Source organism: Myxine glutinosa, chromosome 2, assembly GCF_964187855.1.
Source record: "Myxine glutinosa chromosome 2, kmMyxGlut1.1, whole genome shotgun sequence".
NCBI classification, from domain to species: Eukaryota; Metazoa; Chordata; class Myxini; order Myxiniformes; family Myxinidae; genus Myxine; species Myxine glutinosa.
Genome location: NC_136262.1, coordinates 230501526 through 230515541, shown reverse-complemented (window position 1 = coordinate 230515541; position 14016 = coordinate 230501526). Strand labels below are relative to the sequence as shown.

At 45.0% G+C, this 14016-nt stretch overlaps 1 protein-coding gene across 1 annotated transcript in view; it reads left to right on the top strand.

The window, feature by feature from the left end:
- The window catches only part of LOC137422149 (protein unc-13 homolog B-like), a 180088-nt gene that overhangs the window by 21252 nt on the left and 144820 nt on the right, over nucleotides 1–14016 (top strand). The window contains exon 2 of the mRNA XM_078772341.1: nucleotides 894–993. Within this exon, the coding sequence (XP_078628467.1) occupies nucleotides 894–993 (100 nt within the window). The remainder of the gene's footprint in view (nucleotides 1–893; nucleotides 994–14016) is intronic.

Below are 14016 nucleotides of genomic sequence, written 5' to 3'. Positions count from 1 at the left end.
TGCCGGCGATACCCGCCTACTCTTTGCGAAGGACACCATGGGATCTTTAACGTCCACCAACCCTGCAAGTGAAACACCGAACTGACAGTTTATAGCTGGTTTATAGTTCGGGATTCTAACCCAGACGAGATAGCTTATACCTCTCGGGCATCCTGACAGCCCGCACAACACCACAAACAATGTGTACAATTATGATCAAATGTTCACAAAATGCAACAGGTTGTGTTTATTTCCTTGGACTCCCTGAACTCGAGTTGGCTGACTAATGGAAGTTGAAGGTTCCTCTTTCGCTAAGCTTAGTTATCGCTATTTAAATGTCAACAAATGTTGACTAAAGTGCATTTTTACAACAAAGTAGGGCGGACAACATAACACCTCCTCCCTCTCCCTACCTTGCTTCCTAAAAGGTGTGTTGCAGGTTTAAATATCCATACGAACTGCAAGCGGAGGGATGATATGAAAGGCCGGGGTATTTTAGACCAGTGTTTCTTGCGAATTCAGTCTCCTGCCCATTTTCTTTCTGAATCTGATGTTGTGTGTCGCCCCCCCCCCCCCCCACTCTTATGCTACCTCCCCACACCACCATCTCCTTCCATGCAACAAGCCCATCCTATGCCCTTCCATCATACACCTCATGATGACTTGACCTTTTTATGATTCACCATAACATTCTCATCATACCATTATGAATGCTGTTCTGTTGGCTTTTATCGGTTGCATCATGTAAATGGCTAATTATTCTAAATTGATGTAAAATGCTGCACTTTTTCTGATGAGTAAAAAGAAAGCATGGGTAGCTTGACTTTGTAAGGCCTGCACATTGTGTCGTTTTCTCTTTTTTCCCAATCACCTGATGATGTCTGTGACTTGTCTGATTTTTTTTTTTTATACAGATAAGTTCAACACGTATGTAACACTGAAAGTTCAGAACCTGAAGAGCACAACCGTGACGGTGCGAGGCAATCAGCCCTGCTGGGAACAAGACTTCATGTTGTAAGTCAATGATGCTTTCACCCCTTCCGATGTTGTTGTGGTTCTTGTTGGGGGTCAAATTTCGAAATGTGCATCCATTGGTCAGGCAGCTACCTGACCCCTCCCACATTTTTCGCTTGACTCCACCCACCATGGCACCCAAACAAAATAATATGGCCGCCATATTGGTTTTCTGGTGGGCCTATGACGTCAGGTCTGTAGGCCTCTGCTGATAATACACTGCCTGTGATTGTTGCATCAGATTTCCATTGGCTTTGTTTGGGTCGAGTGTTAATTGGAAGTTGGGGGTGTGTCTTCAAGTGTTACGTAATATCTTAAGGGGTGTGAAACCAGACCCAGCTGTCCGTCAGACTCGTAATTGATATTGAACCAAACCGTGAAGACCCTTGTAGATGAATTGTATAATAAATTCAGCAGCAATGATGAGGAAGTTGCGTGCACAGGGGAGACAAAAAAAAACTTTCTGTTGCAGGTTGTGACGGCAGCGCGGTCATTCGCGGTCATTCGTGTTTTGTTATGCAAGCCAATTGGAATTGAGGTCACGTGACAATATCTTTGACCAAAAGCACTTTTTCCACATGTTTCTCCGTTCTTCTCTCTATCCAATTTTTACCCTGCTCACTAGTCCCTACACAAGCGTGTCAGAATCTATCTCATAAGTTTAGCATCTGACGTCTGACTACACTTCACAAATGTTATGAGGTCCTGGTGAAATGGTCCCTCAATGATTTCTTCATGAACATGTGCTTTTAAACATTGTGTTTGATCTGCACAGAGGTTTACTGTTGTGTTGTTTTTTGCTGATAGCATTTAGGTCATGTAGATGTAAGTTTACCCTCGTGGAATGCCTATAATATTGTGGGAATTCCCGGAAGACTGTCCTCAAGTTCACCTTGGCTCTGGTAAAGATGGATATTCCAAAATAATGTGTGTGGTGTTGGGAATAATTTTGGAAACTGATAGCAAAACGTGTATAAAAGTCAAATACAAAGAGAATGTCAGTCAACCCATCATCTCATATAAATGAACTGGACTGGAGTAAAGTCTTATGTCTTCAAGGATTTACAAATAACTACAATGCAGGAGGAGGCCATTAGGCTCATCAAGCCTGCGCAACAATGCCAACATCTTATTCCCCCCCAGCCCCAATCCTCACTACTACTACTTCCAGAAACCGATCCAAGTCGATTTTAAAATGATCCCCTGACTCTACTGTCACTACACTTTCAGGGAGACCATTCCATGCATTCACCACTCTCTGAGTGAAAGGCCTCTACCATCCTAACTCTCCTCTTCCTTATTCAATTGTATATGTTAATAGTTTACCCAATGCTTTTTTTGTCCAGCCAATCAGATAGACGTCCACCAGTGTAAAGTTTATAAAATTGCAGGTGACTAATAATCTCTCCCATAGTAGGCAGGTTAATCCAAACAGTAATGGCTCCCAACATTTAAATACTGCAGGTGTGGAGAAATCAGTTTGGCTGTTAAAGGATACAGCATATGGAAATTACAGCAAGACTCCATCATGCTTCACTACACTCTGTATGAGAGAATCATGAAACTGGCATTGACTGGAATGGGAACTGGAATGGGAAAGAAACTGGAATGGGATGTGAAACTGGCATTGTTATTAACATAAATGATTGGGATAGAAATCTGAAACTCAACAAAAGTGTGTTCAACATATCAGTGTCTTCATGTGATGCATGACAGTCGGGTACCCTTTTTGTCAATTACCCTATTGTAGATGCAAGTAGTCTTGCAGGATCATGTAGTGTAAAAGAAACATTTACTCTTCGTCTGTCTCTTCTGGGTTTGATAATTCTTGGCCCAGCTATAAACTGTTGGATTTGTCATGCTTCACACACTGGCTGTTCCATTGATGAGTGCCTCATTCATTGGAAGAAAGTTAAGTTGGGGACCCATCTGCTAGCATTATTTGGTGGATGTTAAACCTTTCAATGAAGAGCAGGCAAGTTATCGCCAATATCATGATGATCTGATTACACATTTCATGGTTGCAAGCCAACCGCGGACACCAATTGGTCCACCACGCGGTTACAGGGTCTCCATCTGACACCATTTACCTGTACCACGTGACTTGCCAATTGGGGGCAACGCGCCCTCAGCTATGCGCCAATGTTATCTTAATTCGATCTTAATTGGGGTGGCTGAGCAAACCGCCTGGTGCATGTCGAACCATAATGAGCCAATTAATTGGGAAATTCTTACCTCCCAGGCTAACCTAAGTGCGAAAAGCGCTGGTTCATTGGAGGAAATGATGGACACAGACAAATTGGAAAGAAACATCAACAAGGGATTTATTATTACAAGCATGATCATGCAAAGGTGGGATGGAACTCAAGGGCTTTAATGTCCAGGGTGGAGTGGGGAAGGGTGGGTGGGGGTGGGAGGTGCACACAAAAGGAACAATGGGGGAATTAAGATTCAAAATGTATAAGTGATCGCAAGCAATGAAGGATGCAGCGATATTTACAAAGAACAGGAAATAGACGAGGTGCAGACTTAATCCTATGCCTTACCTACTGACTGTACATAATACAGGGCACCCATCAGAGCATCTGCAGAGGGAGAAAAGAACAGAAGATGGAGAAAGTACGAGGGTCTAAGGCCTCTTGCTTACCGGACGGAAGCGACGTGCTTCCACAACCCAAGTGCTAAAGGAGGGGGAAAGAGGAAATAAATACTGTTGTGGCTATGGTGTGTGACTGTAGAGGGTGCAGGGTGTTGTGTGTGTCGTGTGTGGTGCAAGAGAGCTACGAAGGTGTGTTATCAGTGGTGGGCACTCCAGAGCGGTCAGGTCGCAGCAATGCCACCAATTGTTGATGCCCTCTTTATGGATGGGGAGTCTGCGTTCAAGGTAGAATGCCAAAAAAAAAGCTGAGAAAAGAAAGTGTGAGATCATAGCCTACTGTGTGAGATCCTTTCAGATACGTATATGCATGGCTTGGCTTCGGCCCTATCATGCACCTGACGATGCGCTTGCTCCGTCCGTCCACCACTTTAGCTCCCAGCTCAGCTTCGCCAACATGAGTGCCACTCTTCGAGCCCAGATCGTCCACTCTTGAAGGACTGAGGACAAGACGAGCACCAATAACCAACGCGTAGGCAGAGAGCAAGCTTTTGCCCCTGGCGATTTTATAATCCCTTGGCAGGGGCATGACCAAATATCGGATGAAGTGGTTTAGTGGTGGAATCGGGGATGCCAATTGGCGCATTGCTGCTTACCCGCCCTTGCCAGACTTTTACAGTAGAATTCCTTCAGAAAGTCCTTTTGCTTCGATATGGAAAAGAGCTCCATGGTTAATATGGGTTTGGGCTAAAGACGTGTTCTCGGCACCAAACGAATGCTGGGATCGCATAATTGTCTGTAAGGATGAACTGAGCGATTAAATGTCTACAGGACACTAATGGCTAATTAGCACCTGTCTGTTCTGAGGTGTAACAAAGTTCGGCAAATGAAAGTGCTCACCGCGGCTGCTGCACTACCCTTGCCACACCTCTAAGCTGCGGCACGCAACCATGGTCGGGTAGTGGAGGTAATAATGATGAGGAAGGTGAGCAGTCCTGTGTGTTGAAGCAAAGGTTGTGGTAAGTGGATTGGTGGGGTTTTCAGGTCGGGTGATAACGAATGCCCTGCACAATGTCTTATTGCAATGAAAATTAACGTCAAAATCGTAACAAGAAGACGTCATGCGGAGCACAATACTTGCAAAATCCGCTCCCCACCCCGAAGAAAAAAAATTCCATTGATACAGCAAAATGTCCATTTCATCAAGATTAAAATTGACAATCTTTATCAAAGCTCGGGTCAATAGGAAGAAAAGTGACGATTTTTCAGATGGAAAATGATGATTTTTGAAGGTTGACCTCGAATTGACCTTTGACATTTTGACCTCAAAAATAGTTAGTTTCCTTATTTAGTGACTCAATGTGCAAATGCTGTTCAATTTTCAAGTCAATCGGATGAAAATTGAGGATTTTAAAAACTTGGCCTATATTGACCTTTTGTTCCTATGTTGACCTCAAAAATACTTGGTGGTTGAATTCAGTGACCACATATGCAAGTCCTCTTCAAATTTCAAGTCAATCGAATGAAAATTGAGGATTTTAGAAATTTAGCAAATTTGGTGACCTTTGGCCTATGTTGACCTTTTGACCTTTTGACCCCAAAAACAATAAGCTTCTTGCTTTTGACCAACTCTACCATTTGGTGAAGTTTCGTGAAGATCGGTTGAAAATTGTGACCTTTAGGCCGGTGACAAACAGACAGACAGACAGACAGACAGAACCACAAACGCAACCGACCAATATACTTGAAAAATCTTCGATTTTGCAAGTAATAAAACCAAAATAAAGTGTAACTAAAAATGTGTTTAATAAAAGCTAAGTGTTGTGTCCTGATCATGCATCTAAAGGGAAAATTCAGAGATGGGGAAGACGAGGGGCAGTTGAGATTCGGCGTGCGATTCAAACCAGCTTTTGGCGCAATATGCAAATGCATTGTGGCGCGCTGTTGCAACTGTGGCAAGAAAAGTATATGATGAAAAGTGTATGATGAAAAGTGTATGATGTTTGTTTGCAAGAAAGAGAGGTTAGAGCTGGCCCAGTAGCTATAGTTTGAGTGAGACAGAAAGTAAGACCAGCAATCCTGACACGGAGAGTGTAAGATGGTTCCAGGCACCACTTTAACGCTCCTACGTCAGAACAGTAGTACTACCCTGAGCGGTTGCTGTCTATACAACCTACTCCCTAAAACATGGGATGCATATGTCGAAAAATTGTCTCCTTTATTCTTACCTCACCTGGTGTACAGAGAGAATGAAATGAACAATGCTTTCCTACGTAATGTTAATGTCAGCACTGGCACTCTCACGGCAGACATAATAACAAGACAACTTGACTCGAACAAATCCCTGTTACAGAAAAATGTTCTAAGCTACTCGAGCACACGGTCCATTGTAAGGATCATCTATCTAATGTGTACCCACTCCAACGTAACAATATTGATGGTAAGCGAGGCTGAAGGAACACTCCAAAGCCATTGTTTAGCTTGTACAGAATCCAGATATGATCACAAACGAGCTTGTGTCGGCTTATTTAGAACCTGAGATGGTTAAGTGCCATTGAAGCAATTTTAGCTTAATTGTAAGAGCAATGTGAGCAATTTGAAATGGTAATCCTCAATTGTACATGATAGGCCTCTAAACAATGCGTAATGCCCTGTATTATAGAAAAACAAAATAGTTGGAGGTAGCGAGCATCCCAGTCCATTAGTCAAATTATTTCCATTCACTGAGCTTGCAACTTGATTCACTTATCACCCGGTTAACGGCCCTTGCCAAACCGAAGGTGACATAACATCGGGTCTGTGTAATGTCGGTATTCATAAAATCATTTCGTTATTTAAAAAAAATCGCCCTTTAGGTTTATTTCCTCTTTTCACATGTTTATATCCCAATATGTTCCAAGGCTCAATTACTGCTCTGAACGTTCAATGGACAATGAAAAACATGGCGAAGAATGACAACTGACTCGATGATGCACCTGCTACGAAAAGAGCAGAACTGCTGCTTGAAAGAAAGCGCTGGTGACAATGGATATTGGGTAAACACTTGCAGTGGATATGTGGACAAACACGGTGATGGATTATTGGGTATGGATGCCATTTCTCACGGATGTGTAACCCCGGCCTAAATCAATAGGCCTAAAAACAAGAAATTTGTTGGTATTTTGCAAGCTTACATAAGACATTCAATCGTACAATCGTAGACAAGATATGTATTCCACATACTATGATGCCTTTGGTGATGCACAATGTCTTTAAATGTAAGTCGTGGCAAGAAATAACAGACTGAGCCTGCTACGCCTTGTGGAGTTCGCCCATAAATAAGTAATTCTCATCAGCAGTTTGCCTCGAGCTCTTTTATCGTGATTTTAAAAGTTGCCATTTTGTGTGCAGTACCTCTCAGGAACAATGTACAAAAGATATGTTACATTATTTTATTGGCTTCTGACACCAAACCTTTCTGGAAGTCTGGTCTGGGCCTAAAGTGTGAAGTATCGTGTGCCTGGAATGAACTCCGACTGTCCTATTCTACATCTCGACGCTGGAACATGGAGGCATGTGTTTGGGCAAGCGCAAAAAATCAGATTACTTTCTCCAGCTGGAAGGCAAACCCAACCAATGGGAACTTATAAATATATACTCGCATTGTTTCAATGGGGAAGTGGGGGGTACTTTATAGGTTCCTGGCGGTTCCTGATTTAGTCAGGCAGATAGGTGTAACAATGGTGGGTTTATACGTACAAGCGTGAAATTTGGCACAGTCATAGATAATAGTCTAATGAATAATTCCAGATATGGACCCACCGCGAAAACGTCCTATGGTAGCCGTGGCGGCCATTTTACAAAATGGCCGCTTTTAGTCTAGTGGCTAGACTATGCACGATGGGTGCCTGTCCACATTCGAGACATGATGAGTCTTAGCAAGTCACACCCAGATATTGCTACTGAATTGAATTCACCAATGGCAAATTCACAGTTCACAAGACAAAACGGGTTTTCTCATCTATGGCCATTGACCAGGCTCATGAGCAAAATAATGCTGCTGTGAAGAGTGACGGTGGTGCTGTTGGACTCACTCAAAATCCAAATGCTCTTAGAAGATGGATGGTGGCTGGGCCGGAACTGGTTAGAATGACTACCGAGTTTGAAGCATCCATGGAGGGAAGGAAAATAAGGATTAATCACGACACACGCCACCATGAGCAAACATATAGTTCACAGGTAATCTTTACTCAACATGTCAAACGTCTGGTTGAAGTAATAGAGGAAATGGGAAACCCCTTCCTAGAAGAGAGTACAGACTTGCTGCGGCTGGACACAAGAGACATTGCTGACCCAACTGTTGTTTCTACTGTTCAACAGGCTGAGGAGATAGGTAAGCAACAGTACAAGACCTTCGTAGCAGACCGTCTACTGGAGCGAACCGTACCTCTTACTGAGCCAATAAAGAAGAATAAACTCCCATTGTTTAGTCGATCGTCTCCAAGAGAGAAATCCAAGACAAGTTTGCAAGTAACTTCGCTAAAGAGTGACTGCTCTTTATTCTCAAGACTCCACATTGCGTCTCAAACACGAGATGGTGATCTTGCAGAATTTTTCCGCCATGAAAACCAAGCATGTCCCCCGTCTTTATCTCAGCTTGGGAAGTTACGACTGGGAACCAAATCAGATCTATTGGTGTGTCTAGAGAGTTGCGCAGAGGTCAGAGGTGATGCTCCAAAACCAGATACCGACGTCACTATCCTTGACGGGGCAGTGTTGGTGAACGTTCTGAAACCAGTTGCTGCCAAAACCTTTGATGATTATGCGCTGAAAGTATTCTTGCCACACATACAAGGTCACTTGCAAAGAGCCTGTCGTGTGGATATAGTCTGGGACCAGTACCGTGACAACAGCCTGAAATCTCAAGCCAGGGACAAACGTGGGAAAGGCATTCGAAGGAGAGTTGACGGATCCACTGTTCTTCCAGGAAATTGGCAGCAGTTCCTGAGAATTGATGCAAACAAAACATAATGGCATATATGTGTATCTAGAGTCATTTCATTAGAACATAAAGAAGCATTTGTGTCGTCCGGTAAAAAATAATCGCGGTCAAAACGGCCATTTTGTAAAATGGCTACCATAGGACGTTTTCGCGGTGGGTCCATATCTGGAATTATTCATGATTATTATCTATGACTGTGCCAAAATTCATGCTTGTACGTCTAAACCCACAATTCTTATGATGGATACACCTATCTGCCTGACTAATTCAGAGAAGAATTTTTTTATAGTTTAAAATGTTTTCGACTGCAAATGCACATGATTCCAGTTTCACAAAAAATGCTTACAAATAAAACCAAGACCAAAAGTCGAACAGCGGCATAGCCGGACTTGTAAAATATTATGAACCACAAACACATATATTAGCTTTTCAAACCGTCACTAATGCTGTTTATAACATTAAACAAAGAAATTTGGAGGAATTCTGACATTTATGAGGTACGTTTTACTTACGGAACTGAGCGAAGATCTACTGTAATCTATATTATACCCCACAAGGGTTTGGGGTTGTGCTCATTCACCAAGCAGCTAGCTAGCGCTTGCCAAGCCAGCCGTTCCTTAACGGTTTTGAATCGGTCGAGCGGGGGGAACCGTGGACGGGGGGGCGGCCTCGCCGCGACGTACTCCGCTGTGCGAAGCGCTGGGGGGATGTAGGACCGGGGTTGAGCCGACCGAGGGGCTGGTCAAGACCTCGGGGGAGGCTGCCGAGGTTCCTCGCGGGCCTCCTGAGGTTGCAGTTCGCGGTGCAGTGCCGAGAAGGCTCGAGCAGCGCTCGGCGTCGGTGCACGCGAAAAGCGGTTGAGCCAACCGAGGGGCTGGTCAAGGCCTTGGGGGAGGCTGCCGAGGTTCCTCGCGGGCCTCCCGAGGATGCAGGGTCGGAGAAGTAGTTGCGGCTGTAGTTGTAGAGTGAAGTTGTGCGAAGGTGACGAACAGCAATGCGCGCGAAGGTAACGAAGCAGCCGTGCCGCGAACGTCAGAGCGCGCGCAAGAGATGGGCAGCAGTGCCACCCACATCGTGTAACTGCGTTCCTTCGGAGGGTCCTCGAGCGGGGTCGCCCCTCTGGTCGTAGAGGAGGAGCCGAGCGCGGTGCGCGAACCACATGGCCCCTCGTCGGTGCCAAAACTCCGGCAGCACGATCGAAACCGCCGTGTTAGTTTGCAGCCCCCGCATCCGTTCGGGGGTAGACGAGGTCACCAGTTTAGGTGTCATCAGAAGGTTGCGTGTTCAAATCACGTCGAGGTCACCAGTTTAGGAGTCGTGAACGGCGAGAGAACGAGGCCATTTGGTTGAGTTCAAAGCATGTTTATTCGTACAGAACCCAGCACACTCTGTAAAGCCCGTTTATCGGGCAGCAATATGTATATATGCAATCAAACGTGGCGAGAGTGGGCGTGCCCGGGCGGCCCGGGCGAGCCCGGGAAAGGCAAGTCTGGACATGCCCGGGAAAGGCGAGACTGAGCGTCTCCGGGCGGTCTGGGCGAGCCCGGGAAAGGCAAGTCTGGACTTGCCCGGGAAAGGCGAGACTGGGCGTCTCCGGGCGGTCTGGGCGAGCCCGGGAAAGGCGAGTCCGGACATGCCCGGGAAAGGCGAGACTGAGCGTCTCCGGGCGGTCTGGGCGTGCCCGGGAAAGGCGAGTCCGGACATGCCCGGGAAAGGCGAGACTGGGCGTCTCCGGGCGGTCTGGGCGTGCCCGGGAAAGGCGAGTCCGGACATGCCCGGGAAAGGCGAGACTGAGCGTCTCCGGGCAGTCTGGGCGGGCCCGGCACAGCGATCGCTCCGTGGTTGCGTCCTCGGCAGGTGTAAGGCGATTGTGTATGCTCAGCGGCAACCGCTACACTGTAATCTATATTATACCCCACAAGGGTTGGTGGTTGTGCTCATTCACCAAGCAGCTAGCTAGTGCTTGCCAAGCCAGCCGTTCCTTAACGGTTTTGAATGGAATGCTTGCTCGAATGCTTAATCCACTTGACGATATCTCCACAAGAAAATTGGTAAATGAACACACACCCAATGTTCTTGAGACCCGACCATAGATCGACTGTAATCTATATACCCCAAAGAGGAATGACCCTTCCTGCCACTCCCGTAGTGAGCGGGTGCACTTGTAAATTAAAATGTTGGTTGGTGGAATCTGCTGTCTTAATGACATCATAGACGTAATGACGTAACGGACACAAAACTGATATATTTTAACTTCCAGTACGTTTGCAGTCACTACGAAGGGATTAGTGTTATGATTAGATTTACTACAATATTAACGTTACGTTATCATTATTTCGAAAATGATATTACTATCAAAAAACCGAGGCAGATATCCTTACTTCCTCGGTTATTAATATTAGTGCCGAACAGCGCTCATCATTGATCATGAACCATACACCGCTTCAATCCATTTACCTTCCATTCACGACATTAGTATTAAAGTGTTATGGTTATATTTACGATATTATAATTATTACGAAAACGATACACGACTGTATTAAGAAACCTGGGCTTAATTTGTCTGAAGCGGTCCGATATGTACCCGTTTTGTTGGAAGAGTTGTAACGTCGATGCTTTCGATATTTGATGATCATTTTAACAATCGGTTTGTTTGTGTTTCACACAGAATGAAAAATGTAAAGGTAGAGCATGGTGATTGTGATATATGACTGGTTTGACGATATGTTCGGCCTGAACGACATAGGAATCAAATTGGTGGAGTGCAGAGAGTCAGCCGCACCGTAATGACATCAGACGTAATCACATCACCATGTCATGTGACCAGATTATCAGCTCTGATTGGTATACGTTTGAAGGGACATACATACATACATACAGTGCATTCAGAAAGTATTCAGAGCCCTTCACCTTTTTCACATTTTGTTATGTTGCAGCCTTATGCTGAAATCGTTTGAATTCATTTTTTCCCTCATCAATCTACACTCAATACCCCATAATGATAAAGAGAAAACAGGATTTTAGAAAGTTTTGGAAATTTATTTTAAAAAAACAACTGAAATATCACATTTACATAAGTATTCAGACCCTTTGCTATGACACTTAAAATTTAGCTCAGGTGCCTCCCATTTCCCTTGATCATCTTTGAGATGTTTCTACACCTTGATTGGAGTCCACCTGTGGTAAATTCAATTGATTGGACATGATTTGGAAAGGCACACACCTGTCTATATAAGGTCTCACAGCTGACAATGCATATCAGAGCAAAAACCAAGCCATGAGGTCGAAGGAACTGCCTGCAGAGCTCAGAGACAGGATTGTGTCGAGGCACAGATCTGGGGAAGCCGACAAAAACATTTCTGCTGCATTGAAGGTTCCCAAGAGCACAGGGGCCTCCATAATTCTTAAATGGAAGAAGTTTGGAACAACCAGGACTCTTCCTAGAGCTGGCCGCCCGGCCAAACTGAGCAATCGGGGGAGAAGGGCCTTGGTAAGAGAGGTGACCAAGAACCCGATGGTCACTCTGGCTGAGCTCCAGAGATCCTGTGTGGAGATGGAAGAAACTTCCAGAAGGACAACCATCACTGCAACACTCCACCGATCTGGGCTTTATGGCAGAGTGGCCAGACGGAAGCCAAACAGTTCAATATTGGTTTCATCAGACAACAGAATGTTGTTTCTCACAGTCTGAGAGTCCTTTAGGTGTTTTTTTGCAAATTCCAAGCGGGCTTTCATGTGTCTTTCACTGAGGAGAGGAGTAGGGTCAAAACAAATGTTGTCTGTCTGCCTATCTGGCAGTCAAAGACAAAATGCAGAATCATTCCAAACAGGAAACTTACTGTTTCATGGGACGACAGAAAGGACACAACCAACAGGCACGAATGAGTAATTTCACGTGTTAAATAACATTGTGTAAATCCCTACTTCCTTTCCACTCCTTTCCACATCCCTATGTCCTATCAGCAGCTCATCTCCCCCTGGTCATAACTGTGGACCTCAAACATCCAGGGCCTCTGTTCCAACCTGAGAGATCTCTCAATCCAGGCCACTGCTGATAAACGGGACATCATCTGTTTGACAGAATCCTTCCTCCTACAGGACATCCCCCTGACTCCTTAGTGTCTCATCCGACAATGTGCTTGTGAAGGCCAACATCTCTCTGGCCATTCTGAGAGAACAGTCTCAGTGCTGGAAAGTCTGGCAGTTCACTCAGGCAAACTGGCAGGGACAGCAATCAGCCATCTCACTTCAGGACTGGTCTCCTATATCTACTGCCCCTGATATTAATTAAGTCTGGAAATTCTTCCACAAAAACCTGCTCTCTCTCTCGTGCACAGATTCATCCCATCTCGTCTTCAGTCATCTTACCCATCCTTCTACTCTTGGTACTCTGAATCCTGTGGTTTCCTAACAACTTTCAGTCCCCTGCTGGAAGGCAAATCCAACCAAAGGCAACCTCAGATCATTCCACAAAGCCCTCAACAAGTGTGTGAATACTCTCCAGAGAGCCAGAACACAATATCTGTCCAATCTCACGAATGAACTTTCAAACTTGTCTACCTCCTCTAAAACCTGACCGTGCCTTGTTAAGTCTATATCTGGTGTATCGCCTCTTCTATCCCTTCATTACTTTAAATGGCACCACAATTGACTGCTCATCAGAAGGCCGAATGCCTCAATGCTGTGTTTACTTCAAAATCTTGTGTTCCCAACCTCTCTCTCTCTCCCTCTGTATCCACCGTTCCCAATCATACCCAACTGCTCCTGAATTCTGTATCTTCACCTGCGAAGGTGGAAAAGTATATTCGTACCCTCGACTCTGACTCTGCTAATGGATCAGACAGCGTCAGCTCACGTGTCCCAAAAGCCTGCTCTGCTGGTCTTGCACTTCCTCTCTCTGCCATTTTCACCCTGCCATTCACCCTAGGTCATCTTCCATATGCTTGGAAATCATCCAACATCACAAAGCAAGGAGATGGCAGAGGGTGCAATTCCAGAAAGAAGGTGGAAGAAGACAGAGATCACAACCTGTCTGTGATGGCGATTTGATAGGCCCATAGACTCAGCATCTGGCAGCCATCCTTACTTTCCAAGCTGTCTGCTTATGGTACTATGGGGTCCTATTTGAACGGCTATCAGATCTTTGTGAATGGAAACCATGGGTGGCTTGAGGTAGAATTTTCCATGGTTTTCCTGTTGAGTGTAGTATCCGACAAGGCAGCATTTTAGAACCGACCTTATTCTTGGGAAACATCAATGACGGATACAGTTACCTGGAAAATGCTCTATACAGTACCATTTTGCAAAACTATTTGACTGTGTGCCAAACAGTGCGGCACACTTCTGCAAGGTAGGCCATTACAGTATTCATCTCTGCAAATGTAGAAAAAAACAAGTCATTGGTGAGCTTTCTGGAACATTTTTCAATGCAGCATTGTGTAATGCC